The 21,204-nt window shown below is 53.0% G+C and overlaps 2 protein-coding genes across 2 annotated transcripts; both read left to right on the top strand.

Annotated features, from left to right (window-relative positions):
- Nucleotides 1-3,550: 3,550 nt before the first annotated feature.
- On the top strand, nt 3,551-7,433 carry KRT35 (keratin 35). The gene is made up of 7 exons (XM_045190002.2): nt 3,551-4,063; nt 4,876-4,958; nt 5,151-5,307; nt 5,415-5,576; nt 5,872-5,997; nt 6,444-6,664; nt 6,953-7,433. The coding sequence occupies exons 1-7, from the start codon at nt 3,593-3,595 to the stop codon at nt 7,098-7,100; spliced, it is 1,368 nt and encodes a 455-aa protein (XP_045045937.2). The 5' UTR covers nt 3,551-3,592; the 3' UTR covers nt 7,101-7,433.
- A 5,166-nt stretch (nt 7,434-12,599) lies between these two features.
- On the top strand, nt 12,600-19,405 carry KRT32 (keratin 32). Its single transcript, XM_024553973.3, has 7 exons — nt 12,600-13,067; nt 13,751-13,833; nt 13,992-14,148; nt 15,414-15,575; nt 15,656-15,781; nt 16,548-16,768; nt 18,973-19,405. Exons 1-7 carry the CDS (start codon nt 12,600-12,602, stop codon nt 19,100-19,102), a joined length of 1,347 nt encoding a protein of 448 aa, XP_024409741.2. The 3' UTR covers nt 19,103-19,405.
- The last annotated feature ends 1,799 nt before the right edge of the window (nt 19,406-21,204 follow it).

The following is a 21,204-nucleotide window of genomic DNA, read 5'->3' as shown; positions in this document are numbered from 1 at the left end:
TTTACAGAGAGCATTTGCAGCCTCGTCTCATGCACATTCATAGGCGCTGTATCTGTGGAGCTTTGTCTAGCCTTCCATTAAATTGTTTAGAGCACCTGTGTTGGCTGAGGAAACCCGCCCCCCCCTTCCTACTCTCAACCTCACACACACCCTCAACTGAGTTCCAGTTTAAATCAGTAACCAGCGTGCACACCAGAACTCAACACTCGTGTGGACTGGACACTGACACAGCGCACTTCAGTCAGCAGATGTGCACCGGACGCCCCATGTGTGGAAAACCCAGCGCTAATGCAGGGGCTCCTTAGGGAGAAGCAGGCGAGGAGAAGCAGCTTGGCCAAATAGCAGAGAAGAGGCACGGTTCTTGTGGGGCTGATAGTCCAGGTTTGGAGACCATCCCACGCACGACCACACAGCACCAGGGATGGCAGGTGTGGGTGTGGGCAGGCTGTCAGGTCCTCGGGAGGGGCAGAGATCACTGAGAGCTGGGACAACCAGGGAAGGCTTAGGGGACACTTAGAATTGATGGGCACCTTGACGGGCGGGCAGAAGCAGGAGGAAGGAGGGCAGAGGGTATCTGAGAGCATGGCCACGTATGTTTGTGGGATGTTCTGGGGGCATCACAGACTCCACCTGAGCAGAGTGCAAAGTCTTACCGGGAAAGTTATTAGGATACTTGCCAAAAATGTTAATTCTGGCTGAGAAGGAGTTCTAGGTAATTATTTTTGTTCTATTAAGAAGAATACTAAGAAAGAATGGAAATAGACCAGAACAACTTACAGGATAATTCCTAGCTTTAAAAATATTACTTATGTGTTTTATAAAATAATCTAAAACACTTATCAAAAACTTTTAGCTGCACCCTTCACACTGATGTGCCCCTTTGGGCAGAATGGCTCGGGGCCGGGAGAATGCTTCGTCTCTGCTAAAGGGGCTGATTAGTCCAAGCAGGTGCCGCTCGCCCACACAGACGCCTAATCTGCTTTTGTTGATCATTCTCACTTTCCTCATCTACGAGAGTGAGGATGATAAGACTGACTTTGGAAGTGTGTTTCTCTCTCAGTCCTCTACCCACATTTTCTCTCCTTCTTTCATCACTCCCTCCCTTTCTATCCTCCCTTCTTCTCAAAATCCTTTCTTTGCTTCCTTAGTACAATGCATGATGAGCAAAACATGCATTCATTCATGCATTCATTCATTCACTCATTCATTCATGCTGAGACATCTAGAAGCCCAGCGCTGTGCTTGACACTACAGAGGTTTCAAAGCAGTACCAGGTCAGTCCTCGCCCCCAGGAACTCACAGTCTCCCTGGGAGGATAGGGCTACAACACAAGACAATTTGAGGATATCGGTGAATGCAGGGCCAACGGATCAGCCATTATCCTTGTTATTAACAGGGCTGTGTGGGGAGAGGAATCCCTTCCAGGGAGCACAGGTGTGGAGCCCTGCCTGGGAACCCCTGCGAACCCCAGGGCTGTATAAACAGACTGTGGCTTCCTGGCCTCCACTGCTCTAGGTTCTTTGGGCTCCAGGGTGGCTGCAGGAGGCTTCGGGGCTTGGGTGGGGCCCTGCAGTCGCCTGAGTGGGAAGCATAAACACCCAAGGAGGTGTAGCCAGGTTCTCAGCTCAGCTGTGCCCTTGCTCTGGGCATGGGTTTCCAGGGAGGAAAGGCTGAGGCAGCCAATGGGGGCCTTGGATGCCAGTCACACCAGGCCCCCAGGTGTGGGAAGGGCATGGTGACTCACAGAAGCCCTGCATCTGAGGGTCCCCAACACATGCACCTGGCCTGTGGGATGGTGGCCTGTGTGCTCAGAGATTCTCTGCATTCCCTAGTGACAGCTGTTTCATATCACCAGTGTGACTACAACAAGACTCCACCTGTGTGGGGATGAGCAATCACAGCAGCCATCCTTACTGAGCTTGTACCAGAGGCAGGTGCCATTCTAGAGGCTTCATGCTCACATAACCCTCAGAGCAGCCCTAGGAAGCAGGTACTCTTATCCTCTTCCCAGTTTATGGAGGAAGAGGAGAGAAGTTTAGCCACAGAGTCCATACATGGCAGGGCTGGAATTCAAACCCACAGAGTTCACAGGTAACCACGATGCTGTGCTACCTCTCCTGGGACACCAGAAGCTGCTGGCCATCCCCTTGTGGAGCCCACCCCATCCTGTCCTTTCCTTTCTCCAGAGAGCCCGACCACATCTGCAGCCCAGGACGGGAGTTGGGAGCAGTGGTGGAGGCTGGTGGTATAGTGGAGAGGGCCAAGCTAGACTCAGGTTGGCATCTTGGTTCTGCCTGTCACTGGGTGGTGGTTTTGGTTGCCTCAGCTTTGAGATGGGGAAAACAAGCCCGGGCTCCCAGGGCAACATGAGGATTAAGTGAGGCCATCATGGGAAAGCGCTGAGCGCCCAGCCTGGAAGGCTGCTAGTGGGCAGCTCACAGTCCTTCTCCTAATGGAAAAGATAATAATACATGTCCCTGGAAGAATAAGTGGGACCCCAGCCCGCAGGGCCGAACAGAAGGCAAGTCCCATCGGCCTACCTGGTGAGACCCCCTCCCCAGCCACACCTGCCCTCTTGCTCAGCTCTCAGCCCCTCCTCCAGGTCCCACTTGCTTGGCAGGTCGGATTTTCTGGGACCATAACCCGCCCTTGTCAAGCTGTCTGGGCACTAGTCCCGACAACTTATGTAGCAGAGCTAAAACTCTGAAGGCCAGGCTCTCTGCACCTTCTGGGGAGGCCTGGGAGTCAAGAACATTCTCCCCGATCTCCATCTTTCAACCAGAGCCTGGGAAGACAGACCTTCCTATCCATGGAGGCATCCGCGGGCAGGTCCCCAGAGAGCCGAGCTCTCATCATTTTGGCTGGAGCTGAGGCTGCACGACCAGAACAGACCTCCTGACAAGGGAGGCAGTGGGATGTGGGCATCGAGGCTTTGCTGTGTCTAGGCTGACCAAATGAACATTTCCCCCAGGCCTGAGAGGTTTCCAGGGATATGAAGCTTTCGGCACTAAATTCAGAACAATCCTGGGGAAACTATAATAGCTGGTCACCACATTCCATTTTCCTGAGCCATTCTAGAGCTTTCTGTGTCTCTTTGGGCTTGAAGCCCTGCTTTCCTGCAACAACCTGGCTTGTTCTTCCAGTGCCTGGGGAGCCAACCCAGAGGCCTCCTCTACTCCCTTGGGCCCATAAAAGAAGACAATGCTGGAGAAAGTCAAGGCCGTGGCAGGATGCCCACACCGCTTCACGAGGAGGCCGAGGGCTGGGCCCTGTGATCAGGCCCCTTTGAAGGCCCAAGGGAGACTTGGTCTTCCCAGCAACACGGGGCAGTGGAGATGAGTCTCCACACAGCCGCCAGTCCAATGGGGCTCCTTTTTTATAAGGCCGGGAAGTGTTCGAGGGAAGCTAAATAACAGGTTAACGAGGAGGTATCATAGAAAGTGGTATTAACTTTACGAGGAGAAAATACTTTGTTTTGCAAAGGCCAACACCCACTGGGGCAGAGATATAAACCTGGGTGAGGAGCTGTGCCTCTGCATCGGGGGGTTGCCAGCCTTGAAGGTCTGTCACTTGTGTCCTGGCTGCTGAGGTTATGGCTTCCAAATGCCTCAAGGCCAGCTTTTCTTCAGGGTCTCTCAAGGGCCCAGGAGGGGCCCACAGGGGCTCGGCACGTGTGTCCACCATGTACTCCAGCAGCTCTTGCAAGCTCCCGAGCCTCTCCCGGGGGGCCCGGAGCTTCTCCACATGCTCAGCGGGGTTGGGCAGGAGCGGCTGCAGGGCCACCAGCTGCCTCCCTGCTCTCTGTCTCCCGTCCGGAGGCTTTGCCACCAGCTACAGTGTAAGTGGGGGCTGGTTTGGGGAGGGCATCCTCACCAGTAGTGAGAAGGAGACCATGCAGTTCCTGAACGACCGCCTGGCCAGCTACCTGGAGAAGGTGCGGCAGCTGGAGCAGGAGAACGCCAGCCTGGAGAGCCGCATCCGTGAGTGGTGTGAGCAGCAGGAGCCCTACCTGTGCCCCGACTACCAGTCCTACTTCCAGATCATCGAGGAACTCCAGAAGAAGGTAAGGGGATTTGAGTGGCATTGGCTGCTTGGGGGGCTGGTGCCACCTGTGCTGGGCTAGAAGCCAGGACACCTGTGATGGTGGCTCTGCTTCCAGGGGGCACTACAGAGGTCATAGGGCATGTTCACACTGTGGCCTTGTTTGCTCCTCCCAGTAATCTTATGAGGGAGGCATTGCCAGCTCATTTAACAGATGAGAACACTGAGGCGCAGGCTGGTTCAGTGACTTGTTTAAAGTGGTGCAGCTGGCAGTGTGTAGAACCAGAGCTTGAACACAGGCTCTATGAAGTAATTGATCGCTAATTGATTGTGTGACCTTTGGTACCACAGCCGATTCTTCTCCGCCCACTCCCTCCTCTTCCTCCTCCTTCAAGGTAAGGGGATTGAATTTGATGTGCTTGGTACAGGCCAGGTTTCTTATACCTATTCCACGAAAGGAAAAGTCTGTCAGAAGTTTTCTTCTTGCCCAACCCCCAACCCCTAAAATTCTCAGCTGCCTGCTGAGAAGGGCCATTTATGACCTTGGTAATAACCTGCCCGGAGACCCCAGTGGCCTGGGCAAAAGCAAGACAAGAGGAAGCCACCATGCTGGGTCTTTCCTGTAGCATCTCCGCACCTCCCTCTATTTCAGGTTCAGGTCACAGATGCATTGGAAGGGACCTTAGCAGCATGCCCAGAAGTTCTCACGGAGGCTCAGCTGCCGAGAGCCCAGGGATGGGTGCTGTCCTTTCTCCAAAGGAAGCCCATCCAGCTCGGGGGCACCCCACCCTCAGAATGTCCTTTCTTTCTCTGAAGTCACTTTCCCTCCCCCAGACCCTGTGCACCAAGGCAGAGAATGCCAGGTTGGTGGTCCAGATCGACAATGCCAAGCTGGCCGCAGATGATTTCAGGACCAAGTGAGTGTCCTGCTCGCCTCTCGTTGGGGTCTGGCGGAGCTGGACGTGGTCGATGTCCAGACTCAGGGTTTTGGCTTCATTAAGTCCCTGAGGCATTCGGGTGGACACACAGCACCAGGCCAGTCTGGGGTGGGATCTGACTTAGATACAAAAAGGGAATGTGGCTTCAAGTGCCCTGTACGTGCCTGCCAGGTATGAGATGGAGGTATCCATGAGGCAGCTGGTGGAGTCGGACATGAATGGCCTGCGCAGGATACTGGACGATCTGACACTGTGCAAGTCTGACCTGGAGGCCCAGGTGGAGTCCCTGAAGGAGGAGCTGCTCTGCCTCAAGAAGAACCATGAGGAGGTAAGTATGTTCAGGAGGTGAGCACAGGGAGTAGGTAGGTGTGGGGGAGGAGGGTGAATGAGGCAGCCACCTGGGAAAGTTAGCGCTGACCCCGGTCTATGCCACAGGAAGTGAACTCGCTGCGCTGCCAGCTTGGTGACCGGCTCAATGTCGAGGTGGACGCTGCTCCGCCTGTTGACCTCAATCGCGTTCTGGATGAGATGAGGTGCCAGTATGAGACCCTGGTGGAGAATAACCGCCGGGATGCTGAAGACTGGTTCAACACCCAGGTAGGCACCTGGGAACAGTCTGTGCAACAGAGACGCACTGCTGGCCACTCAGGGGTCAACTTGCAGCTCTGCATCAAGAAACCTGTATTTCAGCCCCAGCTCTGTTTTGACCTCGCCGTGCATCTTGGGCAGGTTGCTGTCCTCTAAGCAACAAAGTCCTCAAGTGTAAAATGAATGGTTTGGCCTGGGTGATTTGGAAGGTCCTTCTTGGCTCATGACCCTAAGTGGCCTCTGTTAGACCTCTGAAGTTGTGTCCTCAGTCATCCTGACCAGGTCCTGGGTATGTACCTTTCAGACCGAGGAGCTGAACCAGCAGGTGGTGTCCAGCTCAGAGCAGCTGCAGACCTGCCAGGCAGAGATCATCGAGCTGAGACGCACGGTCAACGCCCTGGAGATCGAGCTACAGGCCCAGCAGAGCATGGTGAGCCCCGAGGCTGCTGGGGACCAAGCCTAGCTGCACGTGAAACCCCCGACTTCCATATTCAGGCAGGCTCTAGTGGTTCAAGTTCTTGAGCACCCAAGATTTTCTGTGCAGAGAAGACAGAATGAGGGCCCAGCCCCCATTCTGTAGGAGGCCTGCAGCAACCGACATGTCCAGGCAGCTGCTCCCTTATTTGTGGAAGCAGATTCTTTCTGAGTTATTTGGAGATATTATTCATCAACTTACACTCTCTATCTTGACCAAGAAGGCTACAGGGGCTAACTGGTGCATCTCAAGTGAGAAGTCTGATTGTGGTTCATTCTGGATGAAAGTGATTCTCTGAGCTTCTGAGGCTACACTGAGACTCAGATGGATTAGGTGCATCTTCCTTGCTCCTCCTCTGATCTCCAAACTTCCTCCTCTCTGTGCAATCCTTGCTTTTACAGAGAGATGCTTTGGAATCCACCCTGGCAGAGACTGAGGCCCGCTACAGCTCCCAGCTGGCCCAGGTGCAGTGCATGATCACCAACGTGGAGTCTCAGCTGGCAGAGATCAGGAGTGACCTGGAGCGGCAGAACCAGGAGTACCAGGTGCTGCTGGATGTCCGGGCCCGGCTGGAGGGTGAGATCGCCACGTACCGGGGCCTGCTGGAGGGCGAGGACTGCAAGTGAGTATCACTGCACTCTCTCATCTCCTGGGTGCAATCTACAAAGTTCTGGGAGACAGCACAGGGCCTGGGAAGAGCCCAGCGTTCGGAGTCAGGAGCCCTGGGTTTTAGTTCTGGTCTTATTATAAATTCAGCACATGACCCTGGCAAGTCCCTTTTCTCCCTGGGCCTTTTGTTTTCCTTTTGGTAACATGAGGGGGGCAGGACTAAGTGATTTTTAAGGTGGTCTGAGTTATTAAAAACAGCAATTGGAGAAACATACTGATCTGATCTTTTTCTTTCTCTTAGGCTCCCCTGTAACCCATGTGCTCCTGAGCCCTCGCCCTCCAAGTCATGCCTCCCCTGTCTTCCTGCAGCCTCCTGTGGCCCTGGCATAGCCCGCACCCCCTGCAGCCCCCGCCCCCTTTGTGTGCCCTGCCCGGGAGGCCGGTTCTGAGAGTGGCTGGCCCAGAAAGTCAAGGCCACTGTCTCCAGGGCTTGGACTTGACCACTACTCACCCTAACCCTAAAGCTCAATCCCTTCTCTTTGTGCAGAGCCCAGGGCCTGGCCCTGAGTGGCCTCACTGCAAACACATGCCACAACATTTCTCAGAGCCTCTCACTAAGGCTGGCCATGCCCGAAAGCCACAACTCCTCATCATTTCAAAGGGGGCCAGGGCCTCTGTTCTCAGGCTGCCTCTTGGGTCAAGATTTTCTTCTGGGTGCTGTTTCAGAGGGTTCTGAAATGCAATGGAGGGGCTTCGGAACAATAAAATGCATTTGCTCTGGCTCGCGATGCCTAAGTAGCACCGTTCTGGATTGTTGGTGTGTGTCTCTGCTGGGCGAAGACGGGTGACTCCTGGGCAGGTGAATGGGAGATGTTTGACCACGTATGATGCTGGGGATGACAGGGTCTCTATGCTCCTTTCCAGGGTGGAGAGGTCTGCAGAGGGGCTTTTGCTAAACTTTCCTGACGAAGACCTTTCTCCAAGAGTCCCCTGAGGTGACAGATGTTACCAAGCTCCTCCTACCATTTAGTATACATGGTCACCCTGGGATCCTGGGGGATGGATAAACCTGGGCCCAGTGCAATGGGAAGCACCTGGAGGCCACGTTATTAGCTCATGTGTGTGGTTCTCAAAGAGCAGCCGTATGAAGTCCCACACTGGTGTGCTTTTAGGAGTGTGTTTACATCAACCCCACTCTTCTACTTTAGCCCTTTTCACTCAGCCTCCCCGTCCAACAAACCCCCTGAAAACCCACACTCCATCAGAAGCAGGAGATATGAGAGTGAGCCGGCTATTGTGACTTCCACTCACAACCCAGAGATACTTGTTCTTAGGAGGCTCATCACGTGCTTGTGTACCCTTGACATCTGATAAGGCACAAGTGCCTTTGGGTACCAAGGCATCTCAGCATAAAATTGGGGGCTCCCTGCATCTTCACCCAAAGCCTCTCACTTGTGTGCAGAATGTTCCCTCCACCCCACCCCAAACAGACACCGGCAAACACCAAGTTCCATCAATCCCGATGGGAAAGGCAGAAGGATGAGGGTGAGACTTTCTGGGATGGGAAGGAAGGCAGGTTGTCTCTAGATGGCTGTGGGTTCTTTATAAGATGCCAAGAACACATGCTAAGGAGCTTCGGTGGTGTTAAGAGAGTTGTAACAACATCCAGGGTGGAAAACAGACTGGGGAAAGTGCTACGTAACCCTGAGACCCCACCTTTTAAGAGTGCCCAGTGTAGTTCCCTCTGGTTCAGTTTTAGAATCCTCCCCTTTCCAAACCCCTGTGAAAGGAGGCCCGGGGCTTTGGCTTCTCCCAGCCCTCTCATTCCCGTCGCTCAGCATCACCTCTGCTCTGGGCTGCTTGGAACGCCTTGGCTAGTTCAGTGGAGGCTCAGCCACCCAAAGAGGGAGGTGGTCTCAGGATCACGCAGTTCATGCCACATACCCCCTACTGAGCACTTTCCCGGCCAGTCGGCATGTTAGGTGCCTGGGACAGGACTGATCCTCATCGGAGGGAGCCCCGGGGATGGGACAGGGAGGAGCCCACTCTCTGCCTCTTTTCCTCCCTAACTCAGTGGTGGGAGGAGGCCAGCCAAAGGGGGCCATGGTGTTAGAATGATGAACGTGGGCTCCCAACACGGGTCAGACTGGCCTGTGCTCACCGCTTGGCTCCACCCACTGCCTGGGAGAGCTTGAGCAGGGGCAGGTCTCAGTTTCATCTTGACTAGACGAGAACATGGCATTGACTGTGCTGTCAGGCCCCTCCGGCTACTCCAAGCACATGCTGAGCGTTTGAAAACTGGTCAATGTGTGCAGTCGCTATTCTAGCGGGACGCCTGGATTGCTCTGGCGGTGGGCATCCATCCTTTCCCTGCCTAGGGTTTCATTTCTGAGGTCTCCTTCCAAGCAGCAACATCCAGGGCAAACCAGGCCAGCCAAAGTGAATAAGTAGTTACATGACTTCTTAGCTAATTCTGACTCGGAGCAAAGTCGGTGGGAGAAGCCACAGCCAGCAAGCGGTAATGCCTGTTCTCTAGAACACAAGGGCCTGCTAACTGTTTTACATAAGCCATACTCTTCCTCTTTACCATGTTCTTTGTCATACAAGCCCCTTCTAAATCCACGCTAACTCCCTCCAAGATGGAGCTAGCCAGCCCCTGCCTTGAATTACTATTTACATTATTTGCTTGTGCCTTTTAATTGTAAAGCTGTTGCCATTTGGCCAGAGGTCCTCAGCCATGGCGGCACATTGGAAGGACCTGGAGAGCTTTAAAGTACATGGATGACTGGTCTGAAATCCTGAATCCTGAAATCCTGAAATCCTGACTTCAGTTGGTCTGGATTACAGCCTGGTGTTAGGGCTGTTAAAAGCTCTCCCTGTGGTTCCAAGGTGCAGCCAGGGCTGACAGCGCTTTCGTCAAGACAGCTGGGAGTTTGGGGGATCAGGGCAGCTCTGATGCAGATTTTTAGTATGACCTGGTCCCCACGTTGTACTTTTGACTATTCTTGGTTCTGGCTTCCCTGCCTCTTCCCTCAATTTCAAACATCTGTACTGAATTTTTAATTGCAGCTATCATATATTTAATTCCAAAGAGCTATTTTTTTATTTTCTATTCCTCTTTTATAACACCCAGTTCTTGTTTCAAGGATGTAGCTGCTCTACTTATCTCCTAGGTTATAAAAAAATACACATATATATCTTAATAGATTGTTTTAGAGCCTGCATTATTTTTGTTTTCCCCCAAATTCCTCTTCACTGTTTTGTTTGTTTGCTTATTTTGTCTCTGTTTTTAATGTTGGAAAACTTCAAATGTCTGGTGACTCTTCTGCTTATATTTAATGACCAGGCGCTAAATAAAAACCGATGGTAAAGGCCACGTGTTTGAGCACATTGGCAACTGGCTGTTTGGATGGTAGAACTATCTAAATTCGGTTTTCATAGGTCTTTTCTGTGGGGTCATTCTGTTTTTCCAGAGTGGGAAGAAGGAGACAGTCTGGGGGCCTGACATGTGTCCTATCTGCCCTTTATTTGTTTAAATGGGTCCTTCATCCTGGACCCCTTTGGCCCCAAACTCTCACTAGTATTTCTTGTTTTCTCCCATGTTCTTGGCTTTATCTGCATCACTTTCCCTTCTAAGCCTCCCATTTCCCTATTAAATGTACTTGTTCAATGGTTTGCTTTGGCCTCAGAGAGGCTGGGGTACAGTGGAAAGGCCTTGGACTCAGATAGACCTGGGCGCACCCTCTCGTCCTGGAGCTACCTTTCCCGGCGTCGGCTTCTTCCCCGTGAAGCGTGCCCAGCTCGGGCATGTTGGCTGGGACCCTGGTCTACCGTGGCTTTGAACACTCTGCTCTCCTTTATTGCATTTGAGTATCATGGACTTCGCTGCAAGATGTCTTGGGGACCGTGAGGTGGGCCTGCGTCACAGTGCGCACAGCCTCTTGGCACCTTCCTGGCGCCTCTCCTCCTAGCCCCTGTCCCCTCACCTCTCACCCTTTCCTGTCATGACTGTCCTGGGAACTTCAAACTGTCCTCCTCTCCCTTCCTCTCTTGCCTTGCCTGCCAACATCAAGGTGCTTGGGGGCCTCTCTTTTACCTCCAAAATGTTTTAATGTGTTTTTTCAAGTAAAGATTTTTTTTTTCCTGCAAGAGGAATTCTGGTGAAAGGTGTTAAGATACACATTTATACTTCAGCTGTTCTCAAAGCTGCCTGGAGGACCTGTTAGACAAGGGTGGCTGGGCCAGGCCCCCCACCCCCCCACCCCGTTTCTGCCTCAGTTGGTCTGCAGTGAACTTGAGAACTTGTGTTTCTAACACGTTCCCGAGGGATGTCGGGATGTCGATGCTGCTGCTTTGAAGACTGCGCTTTGAGAACCATTGCCACCCCTTATTGGTATACTGATTACCTTCTAGTTTTTTAAGGTGAGGATTGAAGAGGCAAATTAAGGCTGAGCACCCAGCGTAGTGCCTAGCACCTGTATGCATTCCACATGTGTTGGTTATGATTCGGAAGCCTGGTCTGATGAGTCTCGCTCATTCCATGCAGCTGAGACTGCGTCCACACCTCTTCCCATCTGATTCCACTGTCTTCCCTAAACAGTTACTCCAGACAAAGGGACTGGAAATCAAACTGAGATAGTTGAATCTAACCCTTTCAATTTGCATGAGGCCCAGAGAGGTACAGTGGCTTTCCCAAGGTCACACAGGAAGGTAGAAGGTATAACATCTCTATCTTGACTTTTCTGGAGCAATAGAAATAGTATATGAAAAATAAGACACGTGCTATATTCCAACATTATGTTGAGAAGATTAATAAATAAGATGTGTCTGTATCACATACACATTACACATGAAGTGGGTGAGCTGGCAGGTATTGCAGGCAAGGACCGAAAACCACCAGTCTTGCCTGTTGCTTTCTTGAGGAATGCCCAAGGCTTCTATAATTGGAGTCACCTGCTCCCGATCTCCTGGCTTAGCTTGTCCAGGGCTGCAAAGTGTCACTTCTCCAGGGAGCTGATTCACACTGCCTCCCTTCTCTGAGTCCTGAAGTGGGCCCTCCCTGTCCACCACTGCAGAAAGTGAAGGTAGAGACTGTCCCAGCCTGTCCAGCCTCTGTCTCAACAAATAATCGAACCTGACAACTCTGTCTGTGGAGCAGTGGGAAATGAAGGGGACGATCCCGAGATGGTCAAGACAGGGTGTCCGCCTCCTGGAGATGTCATGACACTGAGCGTTTTCTCCATAAGTGGGGTTCTCTCACCCTTCTTTCCCAATAGTGTCCGGCTGAAAAGATTCCCTGGTTCTTAGGCTTTCTGTCTGCGTCCTAAGTTTGCTTTGCTCTCTCCTCTCAGGTATAAATTCTTCCCCTGGGTAGGAAGATGATCGTGCCCAGAAGCCTAAGAGGTGCTCTTTCCTATCTCCCCGGGGGTTTCTGCCACTGCCAGTATGGGTGCACCTCTGTCGCCCACACACTTCCTCCTCGAGGGGCCAGGCCTCTTCCCACGTTCAAAGGAGTGGCTGCTGCCCCAAAGCACGGTGGCCTGTTTCAGGGCTGGGGTGGGCGGGGGCGCGGTGGGCAAGGCCATCGGCAGCACCGTGGTCTCCTGGAGGCTCCGCCCTGGTAATGAGGGCCCAGGCATGCAGTCGATCCTTTGAAGATGTATCCAGAAGCTTTCCCCCGGTGATCAATGACAGGAGCCCAGAGTCCTGCTTTAGCCAAATGACACGCTTGGCCTCTTTTATGAGGAAAGGGACTCCTTATTGGAAACTAAATTACAAATTAATTGGCAGCTTCCTCTGAGGCTGAGTCTAAACATCAACACCACCCCCTGATGACTTTCTAGTGTAAACCCCCTCACTCCAAGGGTATAAAAGGGCCTGGACGGGATGGGGTCTGTAGGTGCTGGTGATCCGGGCAGCTGCAGCTGAGGAGAAAGGGCCTCCCCAACATGACATCCACCTGCTCACCTGCCTCTATCAAGAGCGGTGCGCGGCCCTCCTCTCTCTGCTCCAGCAGCATGAGCTGCCGGCCGGAGCTGTGCCCGAGTTACGTCTGCCAGCCCGTGACCTGCGCGCCTTCCGTCTGCATGCCCACCACTCACCGGCCAGCCAGCTGCTTCCCCAAGACCTATGTATCCAGCTCCTGCCGACCCAGCAGCTGCTGGCCATCCGGTGGCATCTCCAGCTCCATGGGTACCTGCAGCTGGTACTGTGAAGGGACCTTCAATGGCCATGAGAAGGAGACCATGCAGTTTCTGAACGACCGGCTGGCCAACTACCTGGAGAAGGTGCGCCAGCTGGAGCAGGAGAATGCCAACCTGGAGAGCAAGATCCAAGAGGCCTGCCAGTCCCAAGTGCCCATCATGTGTCCTGACTACCAGTCTTATTTCAGGACCATTGAGGAGCTCCAGCAGAAGGTGAGGGCAAGAGGTGATGGGTCTCACTGGGAAGGCAGCTGGAATGGCTGCCATTCCAGATTGGAATCTCGTAATTTACTTAGCTACGTGCATGGAAAAGAGACTTCCCTGGGGCATAGAATTATCTCATAATTTGAGCACGCAGCCAGGGCCCTTAATGTGGAAAGAGGCCTGGGATGTGGTGTCAGTTCTACCGCTGATTCATGGTATGACTTTGGGAGGTTCCTTCCCTTCCCTAGGCCTCAGTTTCCTCATGTGTGGAATGGGGATAATAACCGTCTTTCCTTAAAGGAGCTGCCAAGGAGGATCCATGACTGGATGCAGGTAAAGTGCTTAGCACAGCCCCTGGAACATGGTGCATTTTCAGTAAATGTTAGTGCTTGTTAAGGACCCTTCTGTTACAGGAACGACTTCTGACTTCTTGAGATTCTTTCCTTCCCTATTGGTCACTGAATCCAAAATGGGGCATTTGAACTTGTGAAGATCCAGGTGCTTAAAAAATAAATCCCATGTCTCCAAACACCAGCAATTCATTAAGTACCCTCAGTGTTCCAGGGAGGAGGGGCTTCTGCAGGGATGGAGGCAAGGTCGCTGAGTCCCACCAGCTTTGGTCTTCTCCTCACTCAGGTTCTTTATCCTTCTTCTTGTCCTGGACTGACCCCTCTGTGTGCTCCGGCCCGCAGGTCCTATGCACCAAGGCAGAGAACGCCAGGATGGTCGTGCACATCGATAATGCCAAACTGGCTGCCGACGACTTCAGGACCAAGTGAGTCTGGCCAGGGGATGGGGCTGCCCTCTCTCCCGGCCCTGGCTTCCGGCAGCTTCCCATTGATTTTACAGAGTTGGAAGAGCGCCAGCAGTTCAAGGTCTCCTCTGAGTTCTGTGTTCAGTCTCACCACCTGTTGCTGACCCTGTCCCCTGCAGGTACGAGACGGAGCTGGCCCTGCGGCAATTGGTGGAGGGCGACACCAACAGCCTGCGCAGGGTCCTGGACGAGCTGACCCTGTGCAAAGCCGACCTGGAGGCCCAGGTGGAGTCCCTGAAGGAGGAGCTGCTCTGTCTCAAGAAGAACCACGAGGAGGTGAGCCCTGGAAAGCAGAATGCAGAAAAAATGTGGGGCTTGGGGTCAGATAGACGTGGGCTGAAATTCCCAGGCCGGCCACATACTGTTTCTGTGACTGTGCCCAATGTGTTTAACTTTTCTGAGCCTCCTCATCTGTACGCTGGGGACAGCACTATCAGAAAGGGTCACCATGAGAATTAAATGAGAATGGAATGTCCCTTGCTCAGTGCTCAGAAAGGCTGGCAATCGTCTCTTCATTCCCTGGGCTTGCATGACTGCCAAATGCTTTCCCACTGCATTTGCTTTTCTCATGAGAGCCGAGTTTCAGGGGAGAGTGGTGCACTGGAGCCCCAGGGGTGTCAGGCTCTGGAACCCACAACTGTCTACATCTGCAAGGCTGGACTGCTGGTGTGACCCCCGTGCCTTCTAAGGGAGAGTTGAACTGCTCTGGTTTCTTTCTATTTCTGTTCCCATCCTCGTCTCCCTTGTCTCTTCTATTTGCATATAATATACTTAGTCCAAAAGCCTTAGGTCAATCCTTTACTTTCTGACTTTTCCTGCAGGTCCGTGGAGGGGAAGTCCCTCCACCCTGGGCACCTGGGTGCTGAGACGCCCACTTGAGCTCTGCTGTTTTTTCTTCCTTCCCTGGGTTGACTCTCAACCTCTTGACTTGGGATTTGAAAGAACAAGTGCCTCTGAATCCTGGCTGGGTTTCTTTAGGCCTCGGTGTAAAGTAACAATCAGTCACCACGTATTTGCCAAGTGCCCTAAGGTGCCTGACTCATCCCACCTAATCAGAGAACTGGGACCTGAACCAAGAAGCCACTAATGAGGCTTATTGCACACTCCAGAGCCTCAGTGACAACTTTTTTTCTTTGACAGCCAAACCTGCGGAGGTGCCTGCTCTACCCTGGCCTAGAACCTAGTGAGGCCAGGCTTCTGCCGCCCTCCTTCCCAGATGAACACAAGTGGGAAGGGGGGACAGGGACACAGGGGCACAGGCTCCCCACGTCCACTCAAATGGATCAAGCAAACCCTGATGCTGCTCTTGGCTTCTGCCAAAGTGACAGGAAGTGTGTGGCTGGAGTGCCTCTCCCATGAGGAGGGTGTCCAGTTGGAGCTGGAAGGCCTTCGGGATACTACAGGGCACACTGTGGTCCCCAAAGGGCCCCCTTTGATGTGGAGGTCTCCAGCATTTTGTGTTCTATCTTTGCGCATCGCCTCAGGAGGTGAGCCTGGATACTGCAACTTCACACTTACCCAGGGCTCTTATTCCTTTTCAGGAAGTCAGTGCCCTCCGTGGCCAACTTGGGGACCGCCTTAACATTGAGGTGGACGCTGCGCCCCCCGTGGACCTGAACAGGATGCTGGAGGAGATGCGGTGTCAGTACGAGACGGTGGTGGAGACCAACCGCAGGGATGTGGAGCAGTGGTTCAACATGCAGGTGGGCCTCTCGCAGATGGGCTGGCCTCCCCAGTGTCCCCGAGAAGGCACCTCCAGCCTCTTCTTTCTTCCCCATTGCAGATGGAGGAGCTCAACCAGCAGGTGACCACAAGCTCTGAGCAGCTTCAGACCTACCAGTCGGACATCATTGACCTGAGACGAACAGTCAACACTCTGGAGATTGAGCTGCAGGCCCAGCACAGCCTGGTGAGTGCTGCTGCGTGGGCACCTCTCCCCTGCCTCTGGCTCCCAGGTCGCACTGAGCGCAGGTGCGGTGCAGGCATCCAGGAGGGAGGAGGCGGCCCAGATTCAGCCACCAAGGATGGGATGCTTGCCTAGCTGCCCTCTCCTGGAGGGAGGTTTCTCTCAAGATCCAGCTTAAAGATAAAATGGGCATCCTCAATCTAGCATGGGTCAGGTGGCCACTGTCAAACACAACTCCCCGAGAATGCTTGTTCTCTGCTTAGCTTGCCCTTCCAAACCCATGCTTCTCCACCCTACCTGTGGAGATTAAACAAACAAACAAACAAACAAACAAAACTCATGCCCAGGCTTCTCCCCAGAAAAATGAAATCAGAGTCTCTGGAGGTGGGGCCTGGGCCTGGGTGTTTCTTCAAAAGCTCCTATATGACTCTAACAGGCAGCCAGGGCTACAGACCACTATTCTAAATAATGCCGTAGGGAAGGAGCCTGGTGGACCTCAGGTCTGAAGCCCGAAGCCAGTCTAAGGTTGGAGAAGAAATAAGGGATTTAGGATCACATGGACCTGTGTTCAAACCCTGGTCTGTCCCTTACTAGCTGCTTAACCTTGAATGAGTTACTCGACCTTTCTGGGCTTTAATTTCCACAGTGACTTAGGTAGGGAGAGGTCATTTCCAACCCCAAAGAGTGACTGGGCTCTTTCTGGTTCTTCCTGAATCAGGCCATGAAAATTGGATCTGTTTCTCACAGTCAGTCTTTCTTTTTGCTTTAGAGGAACTCGCTGGAGAACACGCTGACAGAGACCGAGGCCCGCTACAGCTCCCAGCTGGCCCAGATGCAGTGCATGATCACCAATGTGGAGTCCCAGCTGGCGGAGATCAGGAGTGACCTGGAGCGGCAGAACCAGGAGTACCAGGTGCTGCTGGATGTCCGGGCCCGACTGGAGTGTGAGATCAACACGTACCGGGGCCTGCTGGAGAGTGAGGATTGCAGGTACGTGGGCTTGGCTGAGGCTGTACCGGGAGACTTGTGGGAGGGTTGGGGAAGCCATCGGAAGCAACTGGATCTCCCCATAAGGTAGAGCTCTGGCACAGTTAAGAAGCGATTAGGAAGCTGATAAGATCTGAAGAAAGCCAGGCAGGTATTCATGCCGCCATCCCTAAACCTGGCCCACTGGAGAGCATTCTGCTCCATTCCAAGTCAACAAACTCCTTCCAAGTGCCCAGCATGTGCCAGGCACCAGGGCGAGACCGAGATGGATGACGATAAGGCATCTGCTCTCAAGTTGTTTCCATCTGTTCAGAGAGGCAGGCAGACGGGCCACTGGAGGTCATGCTGGGGGGACATGTTCTCGGCACCTGGGAGGACAATTCAGTAGCTTCATGTGATGATCTGGGGTGGGGAGGACAGTGGGCGAGCTCAGCTGGGGCCGCTCATGAGAAACCACGAAGACTATGCTGGAGAGGGAGGGCTATTTTTATAGGCAATTGTGAGACCTTGTTTTTTTTTGTTTTTTTTTTTTTTTTTTTTTTTTGAGGAGGAGGAGGAAAGGATAGAATTTGCTTCACTGCTGATCTCCCCCATTGGAGGGTAAACAAATCCCTGGAGCTCAGAGACAATATAAAATATTTTTATCCCCTGCACCTGGCACATAGTAGGTGCTCAGTAGACATTTGTTGACCGAGTCCTTGAGAACTCAAAGCTGCCCTGTGGAGGGGCAAGACAGATGGCAGTGGGAAGGGCTGAGGAGAGGGAGGAGGAGCAGGCAGGGGCACTGTCGGGAGGCCCTGGACACGGCGCACATAGTAAGCTGCAGGGAGGGTGCGAATCAGGTGAGAGGTGGCATCAGCCAGCAGCGGCCGTGCAGGTAGAATCAGCGGGACTCAGTGGTTGTTGGTGAGCAGGACACCTCTGGGCTGTGGACACCTGTGGGCTCATCACTGTTATAGGTGGTTTCTTTCTTTCAAAAATATTTTATTTATTTTTTAGAGACAGGAAGGCGGGGAGAAAGAGAGGGGGGAAACATTGATGTGTGAGAGATAGAGCAATCGTTTGCTCCTCGCACACCCCCAAACAGGGACTTAGCCTGCAACCCAGGCATGTGCCCCGACCGGGAATCAAACCTGTGACGTTTTGGTTCACAGGCTGGCACTCTATCCACTGAGCCACACCGGCCAGGGCCTGTTATAGGCGGTTTCTTATTCTGCCTTCAACTTTGCTTCTCTGTCATTTAGATTCTTGTTGCCAAGTCAAATGGTTTTCAAGGGCCGGGCTGTCAGCATACAGAGGTGACATGGCTCCTGGAGGCCTGTGGAGGACCAGGGGCGGGGCTTTGTCTACCGAAGGTGGTACCACCCCCTCAGGGCCACTCCTCTCACAGGAGAGCAACAGTATTGCTGGGCCTTCTGATTGTTCAAGGGCAGCTGGGAGTCTGGATTTCTTTAAATGTTAAATTCTCTTGAGTTTTAAATATCTTTAACAAATTAAAAAAAAAAACACCCAATATAGTGCCTGTCAAATGAAACACATTTCAAGCTGGAGGTGGTTCTGGGGCTCCTTGGCGTCCGTCCGACACCCAGTGTGTCGCTTCTGGTTTTGAGCCCATACCTGTCAGAGTGTGAGATCATCCTGTTTCCTTTTGCCATGTGTTTCTTCTACATTAATTGGTGAACTCATCTTTTTCAATACCTTCTTATTAAGTGCCTGCTCTAGGCTAGGCGTGCAGATGGGCGCGCATCCACGGCTGCTGACCTCACTGCCCAGTGGGGAGAGACATCGTAATAGAACCACCACAAATCGCTCTGGAAGGAGCCACAGGGGACCACAGGGGGGTTTGACCCAGGGAGACCCAGAGGGGCTTCGAGGAGGATGTGACAGTCGAGGGGAAGGAAGCTGCTCTTTATCTTGAGTTCAAATGGCAGCCACTGAAGGTCTTAGAGGAGGGAGATGATTAGACTTGTTTGTAGAAGCTCCCTCTGGCCACCAAGTTGGTGATGGTTAGGAGGGGCAGGAGTAGGGTTGGGAGACCAGTTAGGTGGCCCCTGGGGTCACACAGGCGAAGATGATGAAGGCTGGGACCAGGGAAGTGAGTGGAGAAGGTGAGCAGTGGGTGAATTTGGGAGGCACTGGGGGCAGAACTGGCTGAATGTGTTGCCCACTCTGCTTCTTTAGTCCCTTCCTGTGTCTTTCTTCCTCAGGTTGCCCTGTAACCCGTGCTCCACGCCCTCGTGTGCCCCCTGCACGCCCTCCCCGGCTGTGCCCCACACTGTCTGTGTGCCCCACGCCGTCTGTGTGCCTTGTGTGCCCTGTCCCCAGGGCCACTACTGAAGTCCTTTAGTGCTGGTGAATGCTGGAGGGACCAGAGCTGGGCAGCTGGCACCTCTTCAGGCCGAGCCTGGCCTCGGTTCAGTGGCCACCCGCTGAGAGAGCTGGGCTGGCATGGCCAGCAAGGAAGCCTGTGAGCAGTGTCTGTCTGCAAGGCCCTCGGAGACGGCGGGGGGCACCCTGGCCCCCCAATGCTTCAAACGGCCTCTCTCTTTTCCATGAGCTAATTGTCTCTGCTGATGTTTCTAGTTCTTTGCCGCCCAAAGAGCATGTGTTCCTAGTCCACTGGCCAATAAAGCCTCACCCAGCGGCACTGCAAATGTCTTTCTCCGTGTGTCATTCACGATGCTGTATCCGTCAGCCAATACTACTATTCAGCTGTCATCAAGAGGAATGTGGCCAAATTCTGTACCTGTTTTATGCCCCTCTGCTTCCATAGAGGGTCAAGAGGCATTTTCCAAAAAGGCCCACATGCCAGAAACCAGTTAGAACCAGGCAATTGGTTCAGAGCCAAGTAATAAAAACAGAAAAAGAGGAAGGAGATAATTATGCCAGGAGCCCAGGCCAGACAACCATAAATGAGAATATTGCTGTGATGGCCCCACCCCTAAGCCTCATTGCAGGTGGTATAAAGGGATCATTCTTTCATAATATCCTCACTGATTGCCTGGGTGGGGTAGGCTGTACATCACGGCTGGTTACCCCAGGTGAGGGTCCCCGACACCTTGTTAAAGCCCTGTTTAATCCTTGTAACAACTATGGAAAAGGGACCATTGTTTTATTCATGTTACAAATGAGGGAATTGAGACCCTGGGAGGTTAAGACACTTGCTCAAGTTCACACGTTAGTAATCGGTGGATCCAGGACTCAAATATAGGCCTTCAGGCTCCAGAGATGCTCCACCAGTTCACGTACCAAGTCCTCACCATTTGCAAACCACAGCTGGGTCTAGGGAATACCAACAGTGCAAGTGACCCCCACCATCCAAGCACTTCTTAGTAGAGAGGGAGCTAAGACTGACGCGTGTGGACCCCACTGCTTCCTCAGTCAGGGCTGAATGATAAGTGATAATGAATAAAAACCATCCTACCACTTAGTGTTTGCGATGCACCTCGTATTGTGTTGTGTGCGTTACATAGATGAACTTGTGCGGTTTTCATGACCACCTGGTAGGGAAGGAATCATGCCCACCTTAGAGATGGGAGACTGAGGTACAGAGAGTGGTTTCGTCGGTTGCCCCAAGTTACAGGCGAGGATGAAGATTTGGACCCAGGTCTAGCTGCTTCCACTGTAGCATTATTCTAACCACTCTGCCAGATTTCTACCTAGAAAGAGCGTGCACACTGACAAAGGCTGGAAGGAAGCACTGGGGAGAGCAGAGAAGGCTTCATGTAGCTGGCGGTGGCCTTTGAGACTGACCTGGAAGGTCGAAGGGCATGTCGGTGGAGCCAAAGAGAGGTACAGCCGTGTGGGGTCTGCTGGGAAGCCCTGGTCCCGCCTGGGGTCCTGGAGTGGCCCTCCTGGCTGGAGCAGGAGGTTCCTGGGCAAGACTGGTGGAAATAAAGCTGAGATGGTAGGAATGTGTCAGACTGTGGGGGGCCTTGGTTACCCCACAAAGAGCCTGGACCCCCTCCTGCAGGGAGTGGGGGGCTGCTGCAGGGCCGAGGGTGACACGACAGGCAGGTGTTTTAGAAAGTCTCCCAAAGGAGTGTGAACAGGGGGGCTGAGGGGCAGTGGGGAAGCTGACGAATAGTGTGGAAGAGGCTGAGGGGGACCTCAGCTAAGGCAATGACAGTGGCAGTGGGGAAATAAGGGAGCAACTGGGGGGACTCAGTGCAGGACCCAGCTTGGCAATGGCAGATAAAGAGGAGAAAGCTGGGAACAGGAATCTGGGGCACCTTTCCGAGCCCCACCCTCCAAATACATACTCTGGTTCTTCCTTAATGAGCTGAGGTGATGTTTTCATTAAGGATCTGCCCTCTGGACTTGCCAAGAAATTATGAGAAATGGATTGGATCCCCAAGCTGCCTGGGGCTGTTGGACGTGAGTCCACATGCCTGGCAGACAGGGTCATGAGCCTGACTGGAGACAGACACACCGCTTAG

Source organism: Desmodus rotundus, chromosome 9 (genome assembly GCF_022682495.2).
Source record: "Desmodus rotundus isolate HL8 chromosome 9, HLdesRot8A.1, whole genome shotgun sequence".
Lineage (NCBI taxonomy): Eukaryota > Metazoa > Chordata > Mammalia > Chiroptera > Phyllostomidae > Desmodus > Desmodus rotundus.
The sequence above is the reverse complement of the archived record's forward strand: the minus strand, read 5'-3'. Positions and strand labels throughout refer to the sequence as shown.